This window comes from Podarcis tiliguerta (assembly GCF_965153285.1).
Source record: "Podarcis tiliguerta genome assembly, chromosome: 8".
Taxonomy (NCBI): domain Eukaryota; kingdom Metazoa; phylum Chordata; class Lepidosauria; order Squamata; family Lacertidae; genus Podarcis; species Podarcis tiliguerta.
Genome location: NC_139541.1, coordinates 73110183 through 73135834, shown reverse-complemented (window position 1 = coordinate 73135834; position 25652 = coordinate 73110183). Strand labels below are relative to the sequence as shown.

Here is a 25652-nt window from a genome sequence, read left to right as displayed (position 1 = left end):
CATCCTTGAGTTTTGAGGCTCCTCTCTGAACTTTCCCTGTTTTCTGGAGCTGGCTACACTAATTTCAGAACATAGCAGGCAATAAATGATAATATGGCAGGGTGAGGAAAACGTGGGTCCAGATCTCCACTCATCTATGAAACTCCTTGAGTGATGCACTTTGGGCTACCCCAGGGGTTGGCAACCCAAGGCCCATGGGTCACAAGCGGCCCACAGAGGTCATTTAATCGACCCTCGAGCTGCCTCCAAACCAAGCTGCCCGCTTGGTGAGTCCCTGCGCGCTTCGCTAAACTGGCACAGCGTGGCACGGGGACTCGCTTCTGCGGCACTGGAAATCGCATATACGCAGATACAGACAGCGAAAATCGTGATCCGGCCTATGGAGGGATCTCCGCTGGAGTGAACCGGCCCATGCGAGGTAAACCATGCTGACCCCTGGGCTACGCACTATCTCTTAGCTGAACCTACCTCACAGGGTTGTTGTTAGAATAAAAGAGCACTCCTGCCTTCCTGCCTACTTGAAGATCCATAGAGGAGTGAGGGAATAAATGGAATAAGTACGGTAATAATATGTAAGGTACATGCCAAACATTCCTAAAGCTAGAAATGCCTCAAGTTGGCATCAGTTTTGCCAAATTTGTTGTCAGAATCCACCGTTCGTTCCAGGAAGTCCTGGCACAATAAGAGAAGCATCTCCACCCATTTTCTTTATGGGTATTTACACTACACAACACTCCTTTTACTGTGGTTCATTGGAGCAACTCCCTAAAAGATGTTACAGCAGACCCATCTATAAAACGTCCTTTGCCCATACATCTGGGCACAAGAAGCAGTCAAGCTCAGCAAGGATCTTAGCCCTACCTTACGACACCATGGTGCCTCTCCTTGTGCTCTGCCTTCTTTCGCCACTCTTAGTTGCCTCTGCGGATACATGTAAGTTATTTATCATTGATCACATCCATTTTCCTACTATGCTGTTAGGGACAGAATGGAAGACCAGTACTATGGAATGGCATATCAACTGGGCCATCGTTTGAAGGTTTAAAAGTTTGCACAGATTGTTCCTGCCACAGTCTGATCTTTAGCAAAAGGAAGAGATGAGGTGCATGCAAGAGCTAGTGTCCCCCCCCCCCCAATTTGGACTTCCACGCTAGCCTTTGAGTGGATGCCTTTGGTGATGGGGAATCATAGAATCATAGACTGGGAGTAATCTGCTGTAAATTCTAAAGGTGTTGGCTGAAATATACAGTATTCAGCTAAGTGCTACTCGGAGTATGTATATTGCAATGGATGAGCCTAAGTCACTAACTTCCAAAGGTCTATTCATAGTAGGTAAAAAGGGTAATGGTAAAGGACCTCTGGAAGGTTAAGTCCAGTAGAACTAGAATTGGGAGGCATATTTTGAATGAGATTTATTTGTTTGTTTGTTTGTTTGTTTATTGCATTGCCCTATACCCTCAGTCTCAGGGCAGTTCACAGGATAAAATCAGAATATAAAGCTACAAAATCACACACCCACACACCCACCCTAGGTAGCTATGTCACCTGCCGTGTAACTAGCAAAATGCTATTGCTGTTGGCTTTTTGCAGTATAGTAGCGCAGAGAGCTTGCTGGGGAGAGCTTGCATTAAAAAGAAGGGACTCAAAAATAACTTAAACAAGGTTTTAATAAGAAAAACAAAAACTCCTTAAACACTAAATACATCTACAACCAAACCAGACCCAACCACCAACCCATCCCCAGGGTAAAAGGCAGAGCTAGGTGCTGCCCCTTATATACTGCAGCCAATTCCCAACACAGCTTAATCAATGCAACTCAGCAGCACCTGCTATGCCTCACAGCTGTAAAGCTGGATCTCGTTAGTTTGCTCTGGCCCTTGCTCCGGCCCCTTAAAGGTATACACATTGGGTGAAACAATGATGAACCTTTTACATTTAAAGAAACAATTCAACAATTGCCTTGGTCGTTTTCTACTGCTGATTGATCTTCTTTTGGCTTTCTTGACAAAATCCCAATGTGCTGTAACTGGGGCCATTGATGGCATGGGGTGGGGTGGGAAGGGGAATGTGCCCCTCTTAATGACACAGAAGATTGGTGTTTGTTAGTACACCATCTCTATACAGCACTCAAATGCCAGTTGTGCACCCCATTTTACAGGAGCAGCATTCACAGGATCTGCCATGTAAAGTTTTTTCTTTTTCTTTTTCCAAATATCATTCATCGGATGTGTTTTCCTACTATGTGGTCAGGGACAAAATTGGAATCACATACCTACTGTGCCATTGTTTAATGCCAATCTTGGAGGGTTAAAAACTTTGCAGAGAACTTTCTTACCACAGGAGGATCTCTTGGCAAAAAGAAGAGCCGAGCTGTATGGCAGCTTGAGAACGAGGAGGGGACAGAGGGTGAAGAAAGAGCTGTGAGCGCAGGGGGAAACTTCCCCCAGCCTTTGGACCCCCTGGGAGACTTAATACATCTGCTGTACCTTGAAGTGGTTGTGGAAAGGGCAGCTGAATGGGACACAGCTGTGGGAAGCCTGAGGAAGTACCATTGACCTTGGGCTTGCCCATGAAAAGCAAGTCTATAGTGAGAGACTAGATCGATGGCCGCTGTTCTGATTGCGACTTTTGTGGGTGAGCTGAGGGTGTGTTTGGACTCTGGGTGAGAACCGAGAGGCTGAGAATGAAAGGAATTGTTGAATTATTTGAAGAGCAACTGTAATCAACAAATTACGCAAGTAGGTAGGACTACAAGAAGTTTTGTAAGGAGAAATATACGAAGTGTTTCAAAGTAGAAAAAGATATTGATTATGAGTTTGAAATGTAATAGGGAAAATAAGAAATGCATACTAAGAGATTAGATTGGAAAATTTTCAGACAGGACTGATGGAAGTCAAAAAAATTGAATAAGATGTAAAAGTATGTTTAATTACTGTTGAAAATGATATGTTAAAAAACTAATAAAATTTATATATATAAAAAAGAGATCGAAAGGAATTGCTACTGATTTATATATATATAAATATATATATATATATAGTAATGTTATATTAATGTAATGTTTTTATATGTAACTGTGTATTTTTGTAATGTTTTCTTTAAGTTGTCTGTTGTTGCTTCGGCTTTTTATACACCTCATAGCAGGGGGGCCCCCAACTTGAATAAAATATTGGGGAGGGGCACCAAATCCCCGCCCTGCATGATCAATCACATGACATGGTGCACACACAGCATTTGAATGGCAATGCCCATCTTCTTGGGGGGGCCTCCCCTGACATATTTTATGGGGGGGGGGGAGGGCAAAAGGACCTTGCCCCCTAGGAATTGGCTCCTTTGCCTTTAGAGATAATTTTAATATATTAAGTAGCATAGAAATTAAGTAATCTATCAATCAATAATAAAATTAAGGGCTAGATTCTGTATTTGGTGGGACACGGGTGACACTGTGAGAAGGTCAGCAGTTCGAATCCCCGTGATGGGGTGAGCTCCCGTTGCTTGGTTCCTGCTCCTGCCAACCTAGCAGTTCGAAAGCACGAAGTGCAAGTAGATAAATAGGTACCACTGCAGTGGGAAGGTAAACGGCATTTCCGTGTGCTGCTCTGGTTTGCCAGAAGTGGCTTAGTCATGCTGGCCACATGACCCCGAAGCTGTATGCCGGCTCCCTCGGCGAATAAAGCGAGATGAGCCCCGCAACCCCAGAGTCGTCTGTGACTGGACCTAACAGTCAGGGGTCCCTTTACCTTTAACTCTGTGTTTGGTAGAAAAACACAGGAATAGCCTGCAGGATCAGGCCAGTAGCCCATATTGTCCACAATCCTGTTTTTAGCCAGATGCCTATGGGAATCCCATAACTAAGACCTGCAACAGCACTCTCTTCACTTGTGATTCCCAGAAACGGGCTTCCAGAGGCATTGCTGCCTTCGTGGTAGACAGAAAGCATAGCCGTCACACTGAGTCACCATTGAGAATCTTCTCCTATCTGAATTTCTTTAATCCTCTTTTAAAGTTGGAGGCCATCACTGTCTCCTATGGGAGGAAGAAGGTATGGAAATAGACTGTTCAAAGTTGACATAATTCCCTGCTTTCTTCCCCCTATTCACCCAAGATGGCATTTTGATTAGCTAGAAAACACATGTGCATTAAAATTTGTAAATTATGACAACCTTCATGTAAAGCACATGACATTCCCCAAATAATAATGGGAACTGTAGTTGGTTCAGGGTGCTGGGAATTGTTGTTCTGAGAGGGGCAAATTACAGTTCCCGGGATTGGGTGTGTGTGTGCCGTGTGTTTTAAATAAACGTTAAATGTATGGTGTGTACACAGCCAAGTTCTTATCCAGCAGGACACATTTCACACTGTGATGTGCACTCTAGGAAAAACTTTGCCCAGAGTCAGCATTACGCACTGAATGGGACACGGGCCTTCCCCATTTTGTCCAATGCATGAGGGTTCTTCAATCCCATAGTTGAATGATGCCCTTCTCTCTTCTTCCAGCTGTCTTGAAGTGTGTACAAGGAGCAGAAGTTTCTAACGCTTCGTACTGTGTTTCTAACGCTTCGGATGCCTGCGTGCTCATCAGGGACCAGAGCACAATGCTTGGTAAGGGAGGTATTGGCCTTGCCTGGTGGCATCCTCCATGCTGTGCCACAATCTATCCAATGGAGGCTGGTGCCCATTAGGACTGGTATGGAAGAAGGCCAATGATGGGCAGAGCCAAATCATTCTACTTTCGTCCCCATCTCCTGCTCCCAGTTGAGTTCTGCAAGGGACAACCCTGAGACTAAGGAGGAGTTGGATGCTGATAGCAGACCCTCCAAATTTCCCTATTTTCCAGGGACAGTCCTAGATTTACAGAAGCTACCCCGGTTTCTGATTTGATCCTGGAATGTCCTGCATTTCCTTGTGCCGTCCCTATTTTCATCAGATAAACGTTGGAGGGTATGGAGTTATGTGACCCCCAAACCAAGGAGATAAGTAACTATACAGCCTTTAGAAGACATCTGAAGGCAGCTCTGTATACGGAAGGTTTTTTTAAAATGTTTATGTTTCTATATATGTTGGAAGCTGCCCAGAGTGGCTGGGGCAACCCAGTCAGATGGGCAAGGTATAAATAGTATAATAATAATAATAATAATAATAATAATAATAATAATAATAATAATAATAATAATAGAAGAAGAACAGGAAGTACCCCATTCACTTAATGGACCAGCCCGGACTTTCTCCTCTACCACTAACCACCTCCTGACATTTCTGGCAGTGTTCCAGAGCAGAATTCCCTTTTAAGCTGAGGGCCACATTCTGTTTTGAGGGCCACACACCAGAACTGGGCAGGGTCATAAGCAAAAGTGGGCAAAGTAAGAAATGTAAATTTTAGCTTCATAGGCTAGGTTCTGCCCACAAACACCCATCTCTCTTTCTTCCACTCGGTCAAGGAAACCGAAATCATTATCAGATTTCAATGACATATATCAGCCAGGCAAACACTCTCAAGGAGGATGTAAAACGAAGTTGGTAAGGGGTGTGTATTGGGTCAGTTCTGAAGGGTCAGATATAGAAAGAGGTTCCCTTTGGTCCACAGACCTGAGGTAATTCACCATTGATCTGGAATTTCCAGAGCTTACTTCAGCAAGATGGAGGCTCTACTCCACTGAGCCATATTCCCTTGGGAGAACTTGGAACCAAGATGGAAGGGCAAGGCAGAGCGGAGACCATAGAGTTCGGCAGAGAATGAAGGATTCTGGGGAATGAGCTCTCCTGACCTGTTGTTTGTCTTTCTCTTCTTCCGGTAAACAGGCACCGAGTTTGACACAACAACCTATTCATGTGGAAAAAGTGATTCTTGTGCCAATGCTTATAACATCACCATAGGAGACGGGAAACATTTGCGCTCCAGCTCTGCTTGCTGTACTGAAGATGGGTGCAACGCAAAGTTAAATTGGACCTGTATGTCATAACCTACCCCTCTATGATATCAGAATTGCAGACATGAGCCACTCCAGAAGTTCTTTTTATGGTGCATTCAGAATGATTTGTGCCCATGATGCTACTGGGGCAGTCACACACTATTCCATTCTCAATACCATTTGTATGTGCATGGTCATACTGCTTAATTTCTAATCACTGCACATCCCATTACTTCTAGCTGAAATCCCATAGTTTTTCATACCACAAATGTCCTGGTTTATTTTCATCCCACAGTAGAATGCAGTAGAACGGGAGAAGCATCACAGAAGAAATGAAACCAGGATAAATCCATCACTAAAGCTGTGTTATAGTTTGAAGAACATGTTGCACAAATGAACCTGCAATAAAACACCAGTCTGGAGGGGCCCTTGGTTTCAGAATGATGAAAACACACACAATTTGCTTTTAAAATTTGGCAAGAACAGGGTGGAGTGGAGGACGTTTTGGTACCTCCACACCTTTCATCCTAACACAAGACAGGAAAGGTGTCAAACCTGTGTGTCTAGAACTCATTCTTTCATTCTGACAAAGAATATGCTAAGAAAGAGCTGGGAGTGGGGAGGACTCAGTGGGTGGTTGTGTGAATGCATTAGGAAGGCTGCGGCTGCTGTGTCTGTGTGAAGCAGGCCTGTCAATGATCCATCGGGGCTCTTTGGAGATTCTTAGGTAAAAACTTTCCATATATGACCATTTGCTTCTTTCTTCTTTGCTTCCTAGCTCTTCAAGCTTCTTGGACTGTGAATGGGTACACTTGCCCAAAAGGATGTTATGCTCAGACGGAGGAAGAGTGCAAGGGTGAACAGATCTCATGCACAGATGGTCAAAGGAATTGCATCTCTGTAGAAGGAAGCTCTGGTAAGGGACTCTGAAGGGACTAAGCAAAGGAGGAGGGATTCCGTGGGGTGGGGAGAGCAGGTGGGAGGGGAATGCTGCCTCTGGAGGATCTAGAGGTGGACCAACCATCAGGCAAGATGAGATAACTATCTCAGGCGGCTGAGCAAGAGACTTGCAGCCCTGACTCTTGGGGAACCATCTTCCAGGATGTTCTCTGGTGCAAGCATCATTGAAATGAACAAGTGCTGTGCCAGAGCATGGTGGGATTGCACCCATGATAAGGTGCTAATGGCATGTGTGCACCATCCTTTGGAGCACTAAAGTGTCGAGTGCGGGATTGAGTCTGGGCCCATTCACATAAGCCCTTCTCATTTGAGTAGAACTTGGAACATTTAGAAGCTAAATGTTGGAACATATCATATGGGCAAAAGAAAATACTTTGTCACCCAGTGCATAGTTGAATGATGGGAACTGGTCTACAAGACGTAGTGATGATGGCCACCACACTGGATGGTCTTCAAAAAGTATTAGACAGATTCGGCATAATGATAAGCCACATGGGCTTTCTTTTGCAACCAGTGTTAAAGAAATATGACTCTGAATACTATTGACTGGTATGCAGAGTTAGCACACAGCTTGGAGGTTTTCAGCTTCTGAATTATTGTTAGGAGAGGAGGCTTACTTTGATGCAGTCACACAGAGAGGCACTTGGCATCGGAGAATAAGTAGCAGGTTTATTATTGGAAATGCATGTTTGGATAGGAAAGAGGTTTCTTTTTCTCCCTAGCACAGTTGGACTCCATGGCAGCCATGTTGTGAACATAAAATACAGTGGTACCTCGGGTTACAGATGCTTCAGGTTACAGACTCCACTAACCCAGAAATAGTACCTCGGGTTAAGAACTTTGCTTCAGGATGAGAACAGAAATCATGCGGTGGCGATGGGAGGCCCCATTAACTAAAGTGGTACCTCAGGTTAAGAACAGTTTCAGGTTAAGAACAGACCTCCAGAACGAATGAAGTTCTTTACCTGAGGTACCACTGTAAGATGTTGATGGTTGTGACAACCAAATATGTCACCTTGAGCTCCTAGCAGTGAAGGTGGGATACCTTTTTCAGATGGAGGATTAATTCTTTTTAAAAAACAACAACAATAAATGTAAAAATAAATTGTGGGTGTGTTAACTGACCCAAGCTCTTTTGAGAAGTAGGGTCCTATAAATATTTAACAATTATATAAATTTGCTTACCAAAGGTCAGGTGCCCGTGATGAGTGGAGCAGAATCAGAAGTGGGTGCAGCAAAAACATTGAGGTCCCCCCCCCCCATTTCACATGCACAACATGCAGCCATCTTTCTCCTCTGTCCAGGCAAGCAAGTGTTCTAGCCCCAAAGGAGGGTGATGAGTAGGCTGGTTATGGATGTGGTCTGGGGGGGACAGGCTGCACCCCAGAAGGAGTTATAGCTCAGGGAGAATCACAGGCTCGGAAATAAACCCCTGAAAGAAAAAAAATTGAGAATTTGCCAAGTGTCCCCAAGTTGAGCCACTTTCGCCCATATCTGTTTTTCTCGTCTGCCTCTTCCTCTCCTCCCCAATCCAGCCCAGGGCCAGGTTAAGAATGGATGGATCCCAATTGTTGCAAAATTATTTCCACTATGGCTGAGGAACAGACACTCGTGGTCTCAGAGGTCTGAGCCCCAGGTTCTTTTCTTTGGCAGGCCCCAGATTTCCCTGTTTTTCCTTTCAGTTTGCTATAAAGGTGGCTGGGTGTTCTGCAAAACACACTGGGCACCATGGGACCCCAGGCGACTACTATATAGAAATACAAATTCTGAAAATATAAGGTTCTACAATCAATTAGCATAGGACCGACCATAGGCAGAGCCCATGGCAGGCAGAGTAACTAGTCCTAGTTTTGTACCCATCTTCCTCTGTGTTCCGATTTACAAGAGGCAATGCCCCTAAGGAAAAGGAAGCTGATGGTGAAGCTCATCCGTTAGACTGGTTGTCAGTCAGAAGGCAGGCCGGTGGGGGCTGGGTGAGGGCAGACTGACATTGAAAGGGCCATGCCCCATTTGTTTTCCTAGAGCAGCTACCACTGACACCTGCTGATGATCCCCATATTTACCTGCAGGTGCCAAGATGTTCGTCCTGCATGGTTGTGGAACAAGCAATATGTGTGATGTACAGAACTATACACTGACCATTGGAGGAATCCCCTACAATATCAAAACAATAACATGTCTCCCTGCTGCAGAAAAAGCAGATCCTCCAAAAGCTTAAAGAGCCAGGAATTCTGCATCAGCCACAACTTGGAAACCAGCCACAACTCCTAAAGCAACAATACCTAGTGCCAACCATACCTTGGGGAAGAACTCCTTCCTTCTCTTGCTACCCATAATCTCCAGCATTCCCTTTATGAAGTTTCTCTCCTGAGATCTCTTTCCATGCCAGCCACCTTGAAGGTTTCATGCCATGAGCATTTCGGCACTGAAATGGACAGATCTGTCAAATTTCAGTGCTATTAAGTTTCTCATTTAAAAAATAAAATGAAAATCTGCCGACATTTAGCATGAATTTACCCTATTAAACACAACTTTTGCAGACAGTTGGAACAATATACATAGTATGTTATTATCCCTAATATATACACTTTACTCGCATAAATGCATTTTCGTATACGCTGTTTGGTTGAAGAACTACACTGCAAAATTCTGAGAAATGTGAAATTTGAAGGCTAGGTGGGTTTTAGTTTGTATATTGGTCTGGAAAGTGCAAATGAGTTAGTTTCTCATTAACATGCATACAAAATTGAATTTCTTCCTCATCCTGATTTGAGTACCACAATACCTCCCGCACCTCCTCCAAGTTGTGTTTTTGAAGCTCCAGGCTGTTTTCTGAATGAAATATTGCAGGGCCAATAAAGAATATTCAGTCCAAAAATGGTTTTGTTTGTTTCTTCTGGATGGCTGTCAACCTGGGTTTAACGAAGAGAAGGTGCCAGTCAGAGGTTCCTTCTGTGGCTGAGTGGGGTGGCACAGGTGAGCCTACAAAAGAGATCCTTGTGTTTCTTCCTAAGGTACCTTTCTTCGTATTGATTCAAAAAGTGATGTGGCCATTCTGGGGCAGAGGAACACTCCTTATCTGTGTCCAAGATTATTGCATGTATAAAAGAGATGAACCTCAGTTAAAACAAATGAAGAAACTAAAACCTAAAATCAGAAGCAAGTCCCACTACCATTTCAGTCATGCCTATGCTCCTAGCCGCATCTCCATTTTGTCAAGCAAGAGGCATGAGCCAAGCTGCTAAGCTTCTGCTTAGCACAGGAGCGAAGAACATTCTTATTTTGTAGGGTTGGCTTCTTTTGAAGAATGAAAAAGAGGACACTATGACAGTTATGATGACCGTTAAGAGCAAATAACTGCAATTCGTCTCAGATTTTACCACTGAAAAGGAGGATGTGTCCTGGAAAAAGAGGAGACATGGTAACCCTAGCTTGAAGGAGCTGGTGGTCTGAGGAACAACAAAAGGAGCCATTGACAGTGGGAAGGGCTGCTTCCCAGTGACAGAGCATCTCAGATTGCCACAATTCCAAGAACGGTTTAACAACAAACCCCATTGCAATAGTCAGAGAAGGACCAATTTTGAAGGCTGCCCTTTTTTTTATATTTGCGTGTTGTTTTGGAATATACTGTTATGAACTTCCCAGAATCTCTACATCCAGTGAAGGGTCCGACTTTGAGCAAACTCATGGATTCCTTCATTAAATATTTTTTTCATAAAGTGCGTACGTTGTCTCTATTTTCAGGGCATAGAGTCTTTTCTACGGATCAGTTACATTCAGTGTGAGACATTGATGTTGTTTATAGTATAAGGTTGGAGGAGAAGAGAGGGGGGACAGAGGCAAACCATGCCCTAACCTTTCACACTGCTAAGGGAAAATAACAAATGAACAGTTAAATAACCTACCCAAATGATGCTAAGACAAAAACCTCACACATATACTAAGTAAAATAACTTTCGGTTTGTGTCCTCCCCCCTCCCCCCCGGAAACTACTGTTACGAAAGGGAGAGGTGGGCAGACTCCCCCTAATCTTTACATCCAGTGGAGGGTCAGAGTTTGAGCAAACTCATGGATTCCTGGACTTAGCAATGGCTGGGAATAGAACCAGAAAACTTCCTCATGAGGCCAGCCTGGTGATGGTGGGTCATTGAAGGGAACAATGGTGCTGATGGACAGCCAATAGCTCTCATCAACCATGTAGAAGGCCCTGGGGAGCAGGAGGACATGATGTCACTGTGGGAAAGGAGGGTGTCCCTTGAGTCTACACAGACGTTTATTGATAAGGCGTTCTTGAGCAAGAAGAAGGAAGTATGCAGAACTCCATGCACGCTGGCTGGGAGAGGTTGCACCACAAAATGGAGGGCCATGACTGGCTGCTGCTTTGGAGCCAAGCTTGCTATAGCTATGAGAGGAGCAGGGAGAGGTACCCCCTCCACTGAAGGCTTTAGGTGTAAATATGTGTGAATAAACCATAGTTCTAAGACTATGCAGACTACACTGTGTCTTGATTTTCCAGTGGAAATACAAACCCTGGATGAGCACTTGGAACCATCGAGAACTTGGGCAGGCAAACTAAGGCCCGGGGGCCAGATTCAGCCCAATTGCCTTCTAAATTCGGCCCACGGATGGTCTGGGAATCAAAGTGTTTTTACATGAGTAGAATGTGTGCTTTCATTTAAAATTCAAATCTGCATTATTTGTGGGGCATATGAATTTGTTCATTTCCCCCCAAAAAATATAGTCCAGCCCCCCACAAGCTCTGAGGGACAGTGGACTGCCCCCCCCCGCTGAAAAAGTTTGCTGACCCCTGATCTAAAATCTTGTTACCGCTTGACAGAGATTGGGATACAAGTTGAATGGGATGTTTCCCTGTCCCTATCTTCAAGAGCCTTGGCTGCTCCTTCAGAGGGAGCGCAACCCCACCCAGAATGACAGTAATCTGACCGCCATGCATAGAGCTAGTCATGGGTCTGCAACAGGGGTGTGGGCTTCAGTAGGTGCCTGGTAATGCCAACCTCAGATGCTGACCATGCCAAGGGCTCCAACATTTGCATTTGCATTTGCAACAAAGCCAGGGAGCTGCCATATGGGCAATCATGGCGGTTTTACTGCCAGGCAGTAAACCCAGCACTTCTGTTTTATGAGTTGAACTCTGGACCTAGGGGAAAGATCTTAATTCATGGCAGCTCAGCAGCGAGATCCAGGGACACACTGCAGCTCAGGTCTCTGCAACTGGAGAAAGAGTCTGCATCAGAGTCAGAGAAGGACCTTTGAGAAAGATCAACCATGAGTTGAACCACCCATAAATTTGAGACTCTTTCAGGCAAAAGCCATTGGCCTCAGCCCTCTCTCAACTGTGCCAGTCCAAGACATCCCCGAAGCAAAGCCCAAAATAGATGTGGGTCCACATTTTGGGGTAGGGTTGTGGAGCTTCAGGCATTGGGGAAGAATGTGGCCCTCAAAGTCTCCCTCTCTGGCCCTTGAACTCTTCCCAAGCCACACCCATCTCTGGTACTGCTTCGCACTCCAAGAGTTTTTGCTGGGGGGGGGGGAGGGTTGGAGAGGAGATTTTCATTCAGTGTTGCTAATAACTGTTTCTCATCTGACTGGAGAGCAGAGAAGGCTTTGCCAGCATGTGTAGAAGCCAGCCTATTGTGCAAAGGTAAAAATGCTATTGGTTTTATTACTGTCCACTTCTGCTTTGGCACCACCCACCACTGTAATGTGACCCTCGGCAGGTTGCAAAGAAGGGTATTTGGCCCTTGGTTAAAAAAGCATCCCTACCCTGCTCTTGGGCCGGCTTTAAAAATCTTGCTGCATGATTCATACACCAGTTCCTGCCTTTTTATGCATTCATGAAGGTGTTTGTCCTGCTTCACAGGAAGCTCTGGGAACTGCCGACATAGGCCTGGCAGAACAGAAACATTTTCCGCTAATGTTTAACAACATTATAGATCTAATTGTTGTTGTTTAGTCGTTTAGTCATGTCCGACTCTTTGTGACCCCATGGACCAGAGCACGCCAGGCACTCCTGTCTTCCACTGCCTCCTGCAGTTTGGTCAGACTCATGTTTGTGGCTTTGAGAACACTGTCCAACCATCTCGTCCTCTGTCGTCCCCTTCTCCTTGCGCCCTCCATCTTTCCCAACATCAGGGTCTTTTCCAGGGAGTCTTCTCTTCTCATGAGGTGGCCAAAGTATTGGAGCCTCAGCTTCACGATCTGTCCTTCCAGTGACTACTCAGGGCTGATTTCCTTAAGAATGGATGCGTTTGATCTTCTTGCAGTCCATGAGACTCTCAAGAGTCTCCTCCAGCACCATAATTCAAAAGCATCAATTCTTCGGCGATCAGCCTTCTTTATGGTCCAGCTCTCACTTCCATACATCACTACTGGGAAAACCATGGAAAACCATGGCTTTAACTATACAGACCTTTGTTGGCAAGGTGATGTCTCTGCTATACTATAATAGTATAGATCTAAACCAGCACTGGGGATTCAGCGTTGAGGTCCACATTCCCTTCTGGTTGACATTCTAAAGGCTACTTGCCACTGGTGGGCAAAGCCAGAAGCAAAAACAAATGGAGCAATGAATGCATAGAGTATCAGAAACAAGCAAGATGAATTGGAGCTCTTAATAACGCTTTAGTTGAGATTCATGCCTTGCAGACAGTTTGACTAGTTCAGCCTCTGTGATTCTTACAGGGGGATAGTTTCTATATGCACTCACTCACCCCTCCCTATCCTGCATCCAGGAAGCAAGAGTCATTCTTAGAGGACACTTTCCCAGGCAAGCAAAAACACCCTGGGAGGATGTGAAACAAGGAGAGGTCAGGGTGTGGCCAGAGGGACAAAGGGTGTGAGCCAGAAGGGGATTTCACCTGGGGAGAGACCCACGGGTCAGATAGAAAGGCCTGTGTCTAGATGCATAGATATAATAAAACATGAAAAGTGTTTTCCTTACCGCAGTTAAGAGTTAATTGAAGGAGCTTGATAAGGAAGGCTTGCTGGCTGCTGTATCCATTAGCAGACTTGGTTATATCTTAACTCGCATGCAGTAAATTTGCCTCTTGCTATGTCACGCTCCTACCAGCCACATGAGAAACTTTCCATTGCTCTCTCTGCCCGGGGTTCTTTGAGATTATGGCTACTGTGCACCATTTCAGGAAGCGAACATGTCAGCATTTCCAAGAAGTCAGGGAAGTGGTGCCTTGACCTGTTTCCTTCTCTGGCTCAGTGCATAATCATATGATGGATCCATTTCCTTCCTTCCTTCTCAACTCCTCATGGCCAGCTCTGCTTCCTCATCACCCTCCAATGAGTTAGATGGAAACCCTAGCTCAGCTGGTAGAGCGTGAGACTCTTAGTCTCAGGTTTGTGGGTTCTAATCCCACATCGGGCAAAAGGATTCTTACATTGCAAGGAATTGGATGAGATGGCCCTCGTGGTCCCTTCCAATTCTGTGATACTATCTGCAGAGAATTGCCTGCTTCACTCTGGGGACCCTTAATTTTTGCTATCTTTGACCTATAGAGACTTAGGTTCTGTAGCCCATGATGCCAGGTCACAGCTTTCACCATGTAAACCTATGAAGACTCTGCAGTCATCACCACCTTTCCCACAAGAGGTGGTGGACTCAGCTTCCTTGGAGGTTTTAAAGCAGAGATTGGATGGCCATCTGTCATGGATACTTTAGCTGAGATTCCTGCATTGCAGGGGGTTGGACTAGATGACCCTTGGGTCCCTTCCAACTCTTAAGATTCTATGATTCTATGATCATCCAAGCTGTGATGGCCTGGGACTCAGACTCAGACTCGGAGCCAGAGGAGTCTCAGTCCACACCGGATCTTTTGCCCCAGGCGGCATCTGAACCCAGTCTGGGACCTGATTCTGAAGAGCCCCAGTCTGCACAGGTTCCCCTGCAACAAGCACCAGCTGGGCTGAGTCAGGGGCCTGAACCTGCCCTTGCTCCAGATGCGGGGATTACCTCGTTGCCTCCAGCTGGGCAATCTCTGACAGCTGCTCCACTACCGGTTGGGTCAGGAGAGGCTGAGGCGGCCTCTGGGCCTAGTAACCCACCGACATCTCCCGAGCTGCAGAGACTGAGGTCTGAGAGAAGGAGAGACCTGAGTACTCGCAGGAGGAGTGTTCGCCTTCGGACGAGACAGGGAGGTGCGTCACCAGGGGATCAGGACCAGCCGTTACCCCAACAGAGATAAAAGGCTGCCCCAGGTTGTGGGAGCAATGTTGCTGTTTGCCAGAAATCCTGTGCCTGACCTTGTCTGGGTTGCTGCCTTGTGTCCTGCTTTGGCCCTGTCAGACTGACTCCTTGCAGAACCCTTGGATTCGGGACCGGACCTGGATCGTGTTACTCGGGTTACCTCCGGGCCCAGTACACAAGCCCCTGCTCTCTAGGCCACCTCTGAGGGAGGTGTGCAGGATGGCAGCATGAGAACAGGCTTTTTCCAGTGGTGGCTTCCTGACTGTAGAATACTTTTCCAGGGAAACACACCAGGAACCATCATTGCCAGGATGTTTATGACCTACAGGGACTGGACTGAAGAGGAAGAGGAATGGTGGAGATCATGTACACACCCCTTCTCTTGTAGCTTCCAGAGAAGAGAGAGACAGTATTGAATTACAGCAGAACTCTGAGGGAGATAACAGATCAGAGACAGGCACGCAGCTGAGTTAAGAGGTGTTAGGAGAAGGAGGGGGGGAGGTGTGCAGCCAACTGACAGTCTTTAGACAGCATAGATGAGCTGCCGTCCTCAAGAACTTGACGTTTGTTAAGAGTGTAAGAGCAACAGACAAAGAGACATTTGACCACAGGGGCCACCGTAGGGTCAGATGCTGATGGGAGAGAAGTCAAAAAAGGTTGGGGGAAGAACCAGAGTGAGCAATTCCATTATTGAGGGATGTCTGGAGAGAATTCCTCAAGCATGACAATGACCTAAAAATGCTACCTTTGTGGCAGTGGTGGCTAATCTGTGGCTCTCCAGATGTGGGACTATGGAATGAGTCATAATATGTAAGATGTGTGTGAAACAGGTAGGAATGCATCATGTTTGCAATCAGATTTGTTGTCTGAATCTACCGATTGTTCCAGGAAGTCCTTGAACCCCAGGTATAAGAGGGACACCTGCACCCAGTTGCTTTACAGGTATTTACACAGCACAGCAATCCTTTTACTGCAGTTCATTGGAGCAAGTCATTCAATGTTGACATAGGAGCCCCATCCATAAAATGCCCTGTGCACATAAATCTGGGCGCAAGAAGCACTCAAGCTCAGCATGTCCCTAGCCCTACCTTACGACACCATGGTGCCTCTCCTTGTGCTCTGCCTTCTTTCGCCACTCTTAGTTGCCTCTGTGGATCCACGTAAGTTATTTATCATTGATCACATCCATTTTCCTACTATGCTGTTAGGGACACAATGAAAGACCAGTACTATGGAATGACATATCAACTGGGCCATCGTTTGATGCTAATCTAGGGGGGTTAAAAACTTTGCTCAAAATGTTCTTGCCACAGACTGATCTTTTATCAAAAAAAGAGCTGAGGTGCATGGAAGAGCTAGTCCCACCCCATTTGGACTCCCATGCTAGCTTTTGAGTGGATGCATTTGGTGATGGGGAACCACAGAATCATAGACTAGTAGTAATCTGTTAAGCCTGCTGTAAATTCTAAAGGTAGGTTGGCTGAAATATACAGTATTCAGCTAAGTGCTACTCGGAGTATGTATATTGCAATGGATGAGCCTAAGTCATGTCCACTAACTTCAAAAGGTCTACTCTTAGTAGGTAAAAAGGGTAATGGAAAAGGACCCCTGGACGGTTAAGTCCAGTATGACTAGCATTGGGAGGCATATTTTGCATGGATCTGTCTGTCTGTCTGTCTGTCTGTCTATCTGTCTATCAATCCAGTGCTTTTTTTTCTGGGAGGATACAGGGATACGCATACCCCTAAACATTTTGTGAATCTTTGTAGTTTTGTCCATTTACTGTATTTATTTCCCCCGATTTGAACTATAAAATGGTGATTTTCTTGAGTCAAAATGAGAGTACCTAAACCTTTTTTAAAAAGAAAAAAGCACTCTATCTATCTATCTATCTACCTATCTACCTATCTACCTATCTACCTATCTACCTATCTACCTATCTATTGCCACTGGTGTCAGCATTTCTTCTGCACCAGTGGTGGAGGTGGCAGGGCAGGTGGGGCACCTGTGAAGCTGCTGCCTTGGGGACTTCTGCCGCCTGAGGCAATTGCCTCAGTTTGCCTAATGGCAGAGCCAGTTCCCTGCTGGTGCACTGGTGGGGTTGGAGCTGCACAGCCACAGCACCCAATTAAGACAATTAACAATTAGTTTAGGTCTGAGAAAAGAAGTGCTTCTTGCACAACAACTCATAAGCACCTCTTAAAATTTACTGCCACAAGGTTTGATGGTGGTACCGCCTTAGATGGAATGAAAACAGAATTAGATCAATCCCTGAAGGAGAGACTCCTCAGCGGCTCTGAGTCATGTGAGCTAAAATTTAAATGCTAGATGTAACCTTCTGATTTCGGAGGCACCATACCTCTGAAAGCCAAGTGCGCAAGACAAACATCTAGGAGAAGGGTGATGTCTTCCTGCCCTGTGTGTGATCTTCCTGGACCAGGGCATCCACGGAACAGTGAGGGGCCTGGTTGTCCCTCCCATGGATAAACCATCAGCCCCAGATTCCCAGCTTTGCTTGAAAAAGAAGAGGAAAAAGAGTATATGTCTAGCGTAGGGTTGCCATATTTCAAAAAGTGAAAATCTGGATACAAAAGTTGTTGAGCCTTTTCTGGCTTTTAAGGAAATTCCGGACGTGTGGCAACCCTAGTCTAGCATTTCAAGAACCAAGAATATTAGGCAAGAAGAACAGTCATTCTCTCTCTCTCTCTCTCTCTCTCTCGGGGGAAGGGTGTGAGAAACTGTTGTTTCAGTGTTTTCTTTCCTCTATATACCCACGAATAATTCTTGTGGGCACCCATGTTTCTGAAGGCCTGTAGTAGATCACTGGTGAAAAGATAGCATTTTGGCTGGATAAACACCTTACTTTATAAAAGTTTCTATTAAAATTTGTACATTATAACGCCACACATATAAATCACCTTGCTTCCGCCAAAGAATCACGGGAACTGCAGTTCATCTAGGGTTCTGGGTACTGTTGTTCTGTGAGGGGTGAAGTACAGTTCCCAGGTTTTTGGGTGGAGGTCAAGTGCTTTAAGTACACTTTAAATGCATGGTGTGTACACAGCCAATGTCTGAATGAGGACACATTTCACATTGTGGTGTGTACTCTTGGGAATATGCTGCCCACAGCCAGCATTACGCACTGAATGTGACATAGGCTTTCCCCCATTTTGTTCAATGCCTGAGGGTGCTTCAGTCCCATAGTTGTATGATGTCCTTCTCTTGTCTTCCAGCAGCCTTGAAGTGTATACAAGGCTATAATGCTACCCAAGCTCCGACAGATTGTAAAAATGTTTCAGACGCCTGTGTGACCATCAAGAACGAGAACACACTGACTGGTAAGGAAGCGTTGGAAGAAGGAGAGGGTCAGGGAAGCCTGACAACTATTTGGCATCATGTGGTTCTTCCTAGAGGCTTTGAGAATGATCAGGAATCAGCATGACAATTGACAGGGTCGATGGATTGCCCAGTGGTGTGTCGTGGGTTGCTGGCACCCAGGGCAGGCAAGCAGCCAATGCCTCATTGGAGCCAATGGGGCCTTGCGACACCACTTGCCTGTCCACACAACTCAGCTCTTGGTGGGGAACTCCCCTGATGCTTGTGAAGAAGAGTGCCGTGCCGTACTGTGCTAGCCTCCCTCCACCCACACCCAGTCCCTGAGGCTGCTTTGCTGTCTTCGCTTAGGCAAGGTGGGGATCCCTGAGGAAGCTGGAGCCTGTCTGCAGAATTTTGCACCTGGGGCTACAGCCTCCCTGGTCCCCCCACGCTATGCCACTGGTCTTGCCTCTAGTAGGGGTGCTATTAAGGAGGCAGTTATGCCTAAGGTGGTTTTTGGTTCCACCTGCTGGATGGTAATGATGGCTCAGGCCTGTGTATTATACTGTACATGCATGCCAAGGGCACAAATCCCTTTACTTAAAAATACACTACAATGCACCTAGTAACAAGTAATGACTGGTTGCGTTGACAGAAATATAAGAAGCTGTCTTATGCTGAGGCAGACCACTGGTCTATCCAGTTCAGTAGTGTTTGCACTGACCAACAGAAGCTCTCTAAAGCTGGTTTCTCTGGTTTCTCTTCAGATCGTATAAATCTTTCACCTTTTACTAAAGTTCCAAACAGGAAGCCTTTTCCCCAGTTCTACCTTGAGATGGTGTGATTCAACCTGGGACCTTGGTCACCAAAAGCAGATGCTCCTATGTTTCTATGATTATGCTGATTTCTGGTCTGATCTACAGGCTCTTATACTCTGGGAGGCCATATTCCCTTGGGAGTACTTGGAACCAAGGTGGAAGGGCAAGGCAGAGTAGAGACAATATAGAAGAATTCTGGGGAATGGGGTCTCTTGACCTGTTGTTTGTCTTTTCCCTCTTCCGGTAAACAGGGGTCTCATTTACTACAACATTCTATACATGTGGGGGAAATGATTCTTGTGCCAATGCTTTCACCGTCACCATAGGAGATAATGCATATCTGCGATACACCTCGGCTTGCTGTACCACAGATGACTGCAATGCAAACTTAAAATGGGGAGGTAAGTCATCATCTGCTCCCTCTCTGACAACAGAATTGCAAATCTGGGTCCCTCCAGATGTCATTTTCCTGGTGTACCCAGGTTGATTTCCACTCATGATGCTATTGGGGTGGTCTCAATCATTTCAATCATGTTTGCGTGTGCAAACGTTTTGGGCTAGTCACATGGTTTCATTTCCAAACAGTGTGCATCCCATTACTTCCTGTGGAACCCCCTTAACTTTTCATTCTACAAATGTATTGGTTTATGTTTTCCCTACTTTTGTTGCTCTATAGCCAGTCCCTCCAGCCAGTGATAATGATGCAGCAGAACCGGGGAAGCATCACTGAACAAATGAAAGCATGATAAATCCGCCACAAATGAAGTTATTGTTTCAGGAACACATTGCAAAAAGAAATTAGAAATTGTTATAACGAAAGAAAAAAACTCTACTTAAAATCATGTAGAAAAGTTTTCTGCTCTATTGTGCCACCTGGTGTCACAGTGTTATAATGAATATAAAACTCTCTTTCCTTACTAATATAGCTGAGTCCATATACAATTTGCATTTGAAATTGGTAGGAATAGCATGAAGTGTATGAAGTTTTAGTCCCTCTACCTGTTCTCAAGATGTGGGTCTACGGTGAGCCAGTCCAGGGCTCCCCCTGTTGCATTCACACAACCTCCTGCATCCTTTTCCTGCTCCATCATGTGCAAGAGAAGACTGCTGTTTCCCATCTCACTTCTAGCACACACCAGTAGCAGCCATTGTGATGTGATGGATCAGACAGGGCAGTTGCATGGATGCTTGGCAAAGCTCCATACAGGTAAACAGCAGAAATGCCAGCATTAGGAGACTTGCTTCACCCCAACACACTGGCTGCTACTGGTGCGTGTGTGAATTAGGCCTTTCAAGGAACCATCAGGCCTCTTCTTAAAATCTTATTTAGAAATTCCCCACACCACTTGCTTCTCTCTTCTTTGCTTCCTAGTTCCTCCAGCTTCTTCTAGAAAGAATGGGCTGGTTTGCTCAACTGGATGTTTCACTGAGACACAGGAACCCTGCAATGGTGGAAAAGTCTCATGCACAGATGCGGAAAATACTTGCATCAGCGTAACAGGGAACTATGGCCCTAAGAAAGGTACTTAGCAGGGGAGGAAGAGGGATTGCGTGGGGTAGAGGGAACAGGTGGGAGGGGAATGCTGCCTCTGGAGCATCCAGAGATGGACCAACCATGAGCCAAGATGAGATGGACACCTCAGGTGGCAGAGCAAGAGACCTGCTGCCCTCAAGCCCAAGTAACAATCTTCCAGGGTGTTCTCTGATCCAAACATCATTGAAATGAACAAGTGCTGTGCCAGAGCATGCAGGGATTGTATCCATGATAAGGTGCTAATGACTTGTGTGCATTCTCCTTTGGTGCACTAAAATGTCTTGGGTGAGGGGTTGAATTTGGGCTCCTTCACATAAGTCATTTTCAAATGAGTAGAACCTTGAGATGAGATTATCAAGCTAAATGGTGGAACGTTCAGATTGGCCAAATAAGGAAGTCTTGTATGAATCAGAATTAGGTACAATTAAAGGAATAGAAAGCACATTTCTATTGTAGAGCAGCTAAAGGATTTTGGGAGATGATACGCAATGAAATGAAAAAAAAATATTAAGAGGACTCTCCCAAAAAGACCAGAAGCTTTTCTTCTAGCAAGATTTGGACCAGATGTACCAAAGAATCAAAGGAATTTGTTTCTGTGTGTGACCACTGCAGTGAGAGTACTAGATGCTCCAAAATGGTGGGAGGATGCTGTACATATGAAAGAGGAGTGGCAGTTGAAATTGATGGAATATGCTGAATTAGCAATTTTAACTAGTAAAATTAGAGAACAAGACGAGACAGGCTTCAAGGAGGATTGGGAAATGTTTGTAGATTATTTTTAAAAAAATTTAACATGTTTACAATATGTTAAAATGCTAGCAGGTTTGGAGTAAGCTTATCAGTAAAAGTTATTTAGATAATAAGGTGGAGGAAAGAAGGTATAGAATAATCACAATATGCAGCAGCAAAAGATAATTTGAAGAAACTAAGGAAGGGTGGAAGGGAAGTTGATTACCAAGGGAATACATATTGGAAAATGTTTGACTAGTTGTATTTTATTTTTCGAAATTTATAAATAAAATTTATAAACAAGCAAACAAATAAGCATTCTTCGCCTAGTGCATAGTTCTTTCTCACTAGTGCATAGTTAAATGATGGGATTCGGTCTTATAAGATGTAGTGATGATGGCCACCATCTTGGAAGGCTTTCAAAAAGTATTGGACAGATTCACGGAGGATAAGACTGTCAATGACTATTAACCATGTCTACTTGCAGGTTCCAATTTCACCCTGAAGGGTTGTGGAACAAGAAACGTATGTGCATTCAAGGGCAAAGATGTGCTCATTAATGGAACCAGCTACTCAGTGAAAGAGGCAACCTGTGAGAATGCTAAATCCTCCAGCACCAAGCATATCCTGGGGAAGAGTTCCTTCCTCCTCCTGCTACCCAGTATCTCCAGCATTCTCTTTATGAAGTTTCTCTCCTGAGCTCTCTTTACATGCCAGCCAACTTGTAGGATCCATGCTGTGAGCTTTTGGGCACCCGAGTGGACAAATCTGTCAAGATCAGTGCTCTTAAGTTTCTCATTTTTAAAAAATCTTAAATTCTTTTCTCCACAATACTACAGCAATCTGCATTTTTTTTAAAAAAAAAGCTATTTAAAATCAATCCACATTTTAGCATAAATTTCTCCTTATAAACACAATTTGTAATTGCAGTTTAACCAGTATAGAGTTTTGCTAGCATTTCTCCCTAATATAATGCATTTGTATACAGTGGTACCTCGGGTTAAGAACTTAATTCGTTCCGGAGGTCCATTCTTAACCTGAAACTGTTCTTAACCTGAGGTACCACTTTAGCTAAGGGGGCCTCCTGCTGCCGCTGCACCACAGCTGCGTGATTTCTGTTCTCATCCTGAAGCAAAGTTCTTAACCTGAGGTACTATTTCTGGGTTAGCGTAGTCTGTAACCTGAAGCATCTGTAACCCGAGGTACTACTGTATATGATATTATCACCAAAATATGCACTTTTGGCACTTTCTCCACATAAATGCATTTTTGTATACACCGTTTGGTTTATGAACTACATTGCAAAATTCTGAGAAATGTGAAATTTGAAGGCTGAGTTTTAGCTTGCGTATTGATCTGGGAAGTGCAAATGAGTTAGTTTCTCATTAATATGTGGACAAAATTGAATTCCTTCCTCATCCCAATTTGGGGAACAAGATGCCTCCCCATCCTCCTCCAGGTTTTTTGTCCCCCAGGGTTCCTGTCTGTTTTCTGAATGAAAGATTGCAGGCCCAATAAAGAATAATCAGGGACTTCCGGCTTGTCGCCACCAAGATGGCTGAAATTCCATTGCAGCCACTCGCACTGGTAATTAGAGGCTGAGATGGGAGTAATCAGCCTCCCAACCCCCCCAGGTTCGGGGGGGCAGCCTCATCCACAGTTTGCCCAACACCTGGCCCCAAATTCGGAAGGAATGAGGGGCCAGGGGGCGCTGGATGCATAGCACAGTGCGTTTCTTGGCAACTCTCCAAAGCTATCTCCATGAGCTACAAACCTCTATTTCTTAAGATGAAAAATTGGATTTAAATTATGGACATGCTCTGAGTGAGGAGGGGGAAAATATTCTGCTAATTGCCAGCCACCGAGGTGCTAAAAAAGGATTTGATCAGAAGAAGGACTATTATTTGTGTGGAGGTATGATGGAACGGAAAGGGGGGGGGGGTGAGCCTTATAGTTTTCATTATGCTTTGTTTTACTATGTTACTTTGCAAAATCACTTCTGGTTTGGCTACTTGATTAACTATGAAGCAAGTGAGATTGAAACGTTTGGTATTTATTGATATAAAGTGGGTTTAACAATCATCAACTGTGTGGAGACAACAATTATTTTAAACAAAAAACTAAGGATTTTGACTTTTGGCTTGTTGGAAAAAGATTTCCTGGTTTGATTTACGATATTGGCATAGAAGCAAGATCTCATTAACAGCTGGAGAGACACCGAAGAACTCGGGATGACTGTCCGGGATTTATGACGCAGTCTTAATAGGCCGCCATTATGGATGGAAGTGCAGACCAGTTTGTTGTTAAAGTGTATAGTCATGGGGGAGGTGAGTCTTCCATATTCTATGTTTGTATTTTTAACTAAAACCCTTCCTTCCCTGGAAATGCTAACGTTTGAATGACAACTGGTTTGGGAAAAGTATAGGGCAGATGCCTTGAATGGATTTTATCTGGACAGAATAGACTGGACATCTGCATTTGCATGTAATGGGAGGATTCTTGGACTGATTTGGCAGAAATACCAGCCTGTGAAGAGATGCTGTGAACCTATATGGGGGAATCCTGGATATAAAACCACACAGAAATGTATTGTTTGATTTATCTCGCTTGTTGGAAGAACTCAGAGGCTGTGGAAAATAATGAGGATTAACATCAAATGACTTATGGGAATCATTGGAAAGGAATATGAGAAGCAGTAGAAATATGAGATGATCAGATCCCCTCCGACCTCAGAGCATGGGGAAGCCTCCCCGAAAAATTTATAATTTGACATAATATTTGGATTGTTTAATTATTGAATAATTTGTATAATTTGGAATATAAGATGTGATTTGATTGGAATGTTAAAATGGAAAATTTAATAAATATTATTTAAATAAAAATAAACAATATTCAGTCCAAAAACGGTTCTATTTGTTTCTTCCAGATGGCAGTCAATAAGAGTTTTAAGAAGGCTTTAGCACTAAGGGGAGGTCCCAGTCAGAGGGTTCTTGCATGGTTGGGTGGGGTGGCACGGGTGAGTCTACAGAGGAGAATGTTGTGTTTCTTCCTAATGTAACTTTGTATTGATTCAAAAAGTGATTTGGCCAGTCTGGGGCAAAGCAACACTCCTTATGTCTGTCCAAGATTATTCTATATATAAAAGAGATGAATCTCAATTAAAACAAATGAAGAAACTAAAACCAAAAATCAGAAGCAAGTCCCACTACCATCCCAGCCATGCCTGCTCCTAGCCGTATCTCCATTTTTTCAAGCAAGAAGCCTGAGCACAGTTCAAGGACATAAACCAGAGTGTGCAGCCCAGCTGGTGAACAGTAGCAGATTGAGAAGTATCGGGTCCCTTCATCGTAGGCACCAGTGAGAGGAGTGAATATCCTGTGTGAGTGCATGGAGGCGGTTGGAGGATGGATGGTGGTCAAAGGATTGAGGTTGAACCCAGACAAGACAGAAGCACTGTGTGTGAGAGTGTTTATGGGAGGAGCTAAGAGCTGCAAGTCTGGAATCTAAAGAGACAGAGCAGCTGGGGGACAGAAAATAAGCAGGACTCCAACTTTCTCACTTTTAAAATCTGCCAAGATTTTGAGGCCTGCAAGGTAATAACTGAGCAATCCATAAACCTGCAAAGCACCCCACAGAGACATTAAACTGCCATGGCTGGGAGCGCAAAGGTGTCTACTATGATGTGTCCGTACAATAGGGTAAGGCTGCATTCAGACAGCTCTCTATTCCATTTTCCTGACATTTGATTACCTGATAACTTTCACATTTTATGCTATCGTTCACACAATTTCACTTCTGGAAATCTAGCACAACCGAGTGCAATTTTAGCACCCATTTCCATGTCAATTGCTGGCTAATCTGTGGCTCTCCTGATGTGGGACTATAACTCCCATCATCTCTGACCAGTGGCCACTCTGGCTGGAGCTGAAGGGAACTGGAGTCTAACCAGATCTGGAGAGCAACACATTGGCTTCCGCTGAGTTTTCCTAGCCTGCCCATAGCAAAGAAGATATACAAATTAGCAAATGTTTGGGACAAGTCAATGTTTCAAATGCAGATACTTTGATTTTGCATAGCAAGCAAGAACCAACAGTATGGTGGGATTAGGAAGACCTGGGTTCAGAAGAAGAAGAAGAAGAGTTTGGATTTGATATCCCGCCTTTCACTCC

The 25652-nt window shown here is 44.6% G+C and overlaps 1 protein-coding gene and 1 pseudogene across 2 annotated transcripts; both read left to right on the top strand.

Annotated features, from left to right (window-relative positions):
• The first annotated feature begins 829 nt into the window (after window positions 1–829).
• LOC310684727 (phospholipase A2 inhibitor and Ly6/PLAUR domain-containing protein-like) lies at window positions 830–9736 on the top strand. The gene is made up of 5 exons (XM_083456218.1): window positions 830–933; window positions 4498–4602; window positions 5800–5949; window positions 6688–6825; window positions 8939–9736. Exons 1-5 carry the CDS (start codon window positions 873–875, stop codon window positions 9085–9087), a joined length of 603 nt encoding a protein of 200 aa, XP_083312344.1. The 5' UTR covers window positions 830–872; the 3' UTR covers window positions 9088–9736.
• A 6376-nt stretch (window positions 9737–16112) lies between these two features.
• On the top strand, window positions 16113–24362 carry LOC310684042 (phospholipase A2 inhibitor gamma subunit B-like; annotated as a pseudogene). The gene is made up of 5 exons (XR_014515495.1): window positions 16113–16247; window positions 18324–18425; window positions 19472–19621; window positions 20593–20742; window positions 21971–24362. The product of XR_014515495.1 is annotated as a phospholipase A2 inhibitor gamma subunit B-like (transcript).
• The last annotated feature ends 1290 nt before the right edge of the window (window positions 24363–25652 follow it).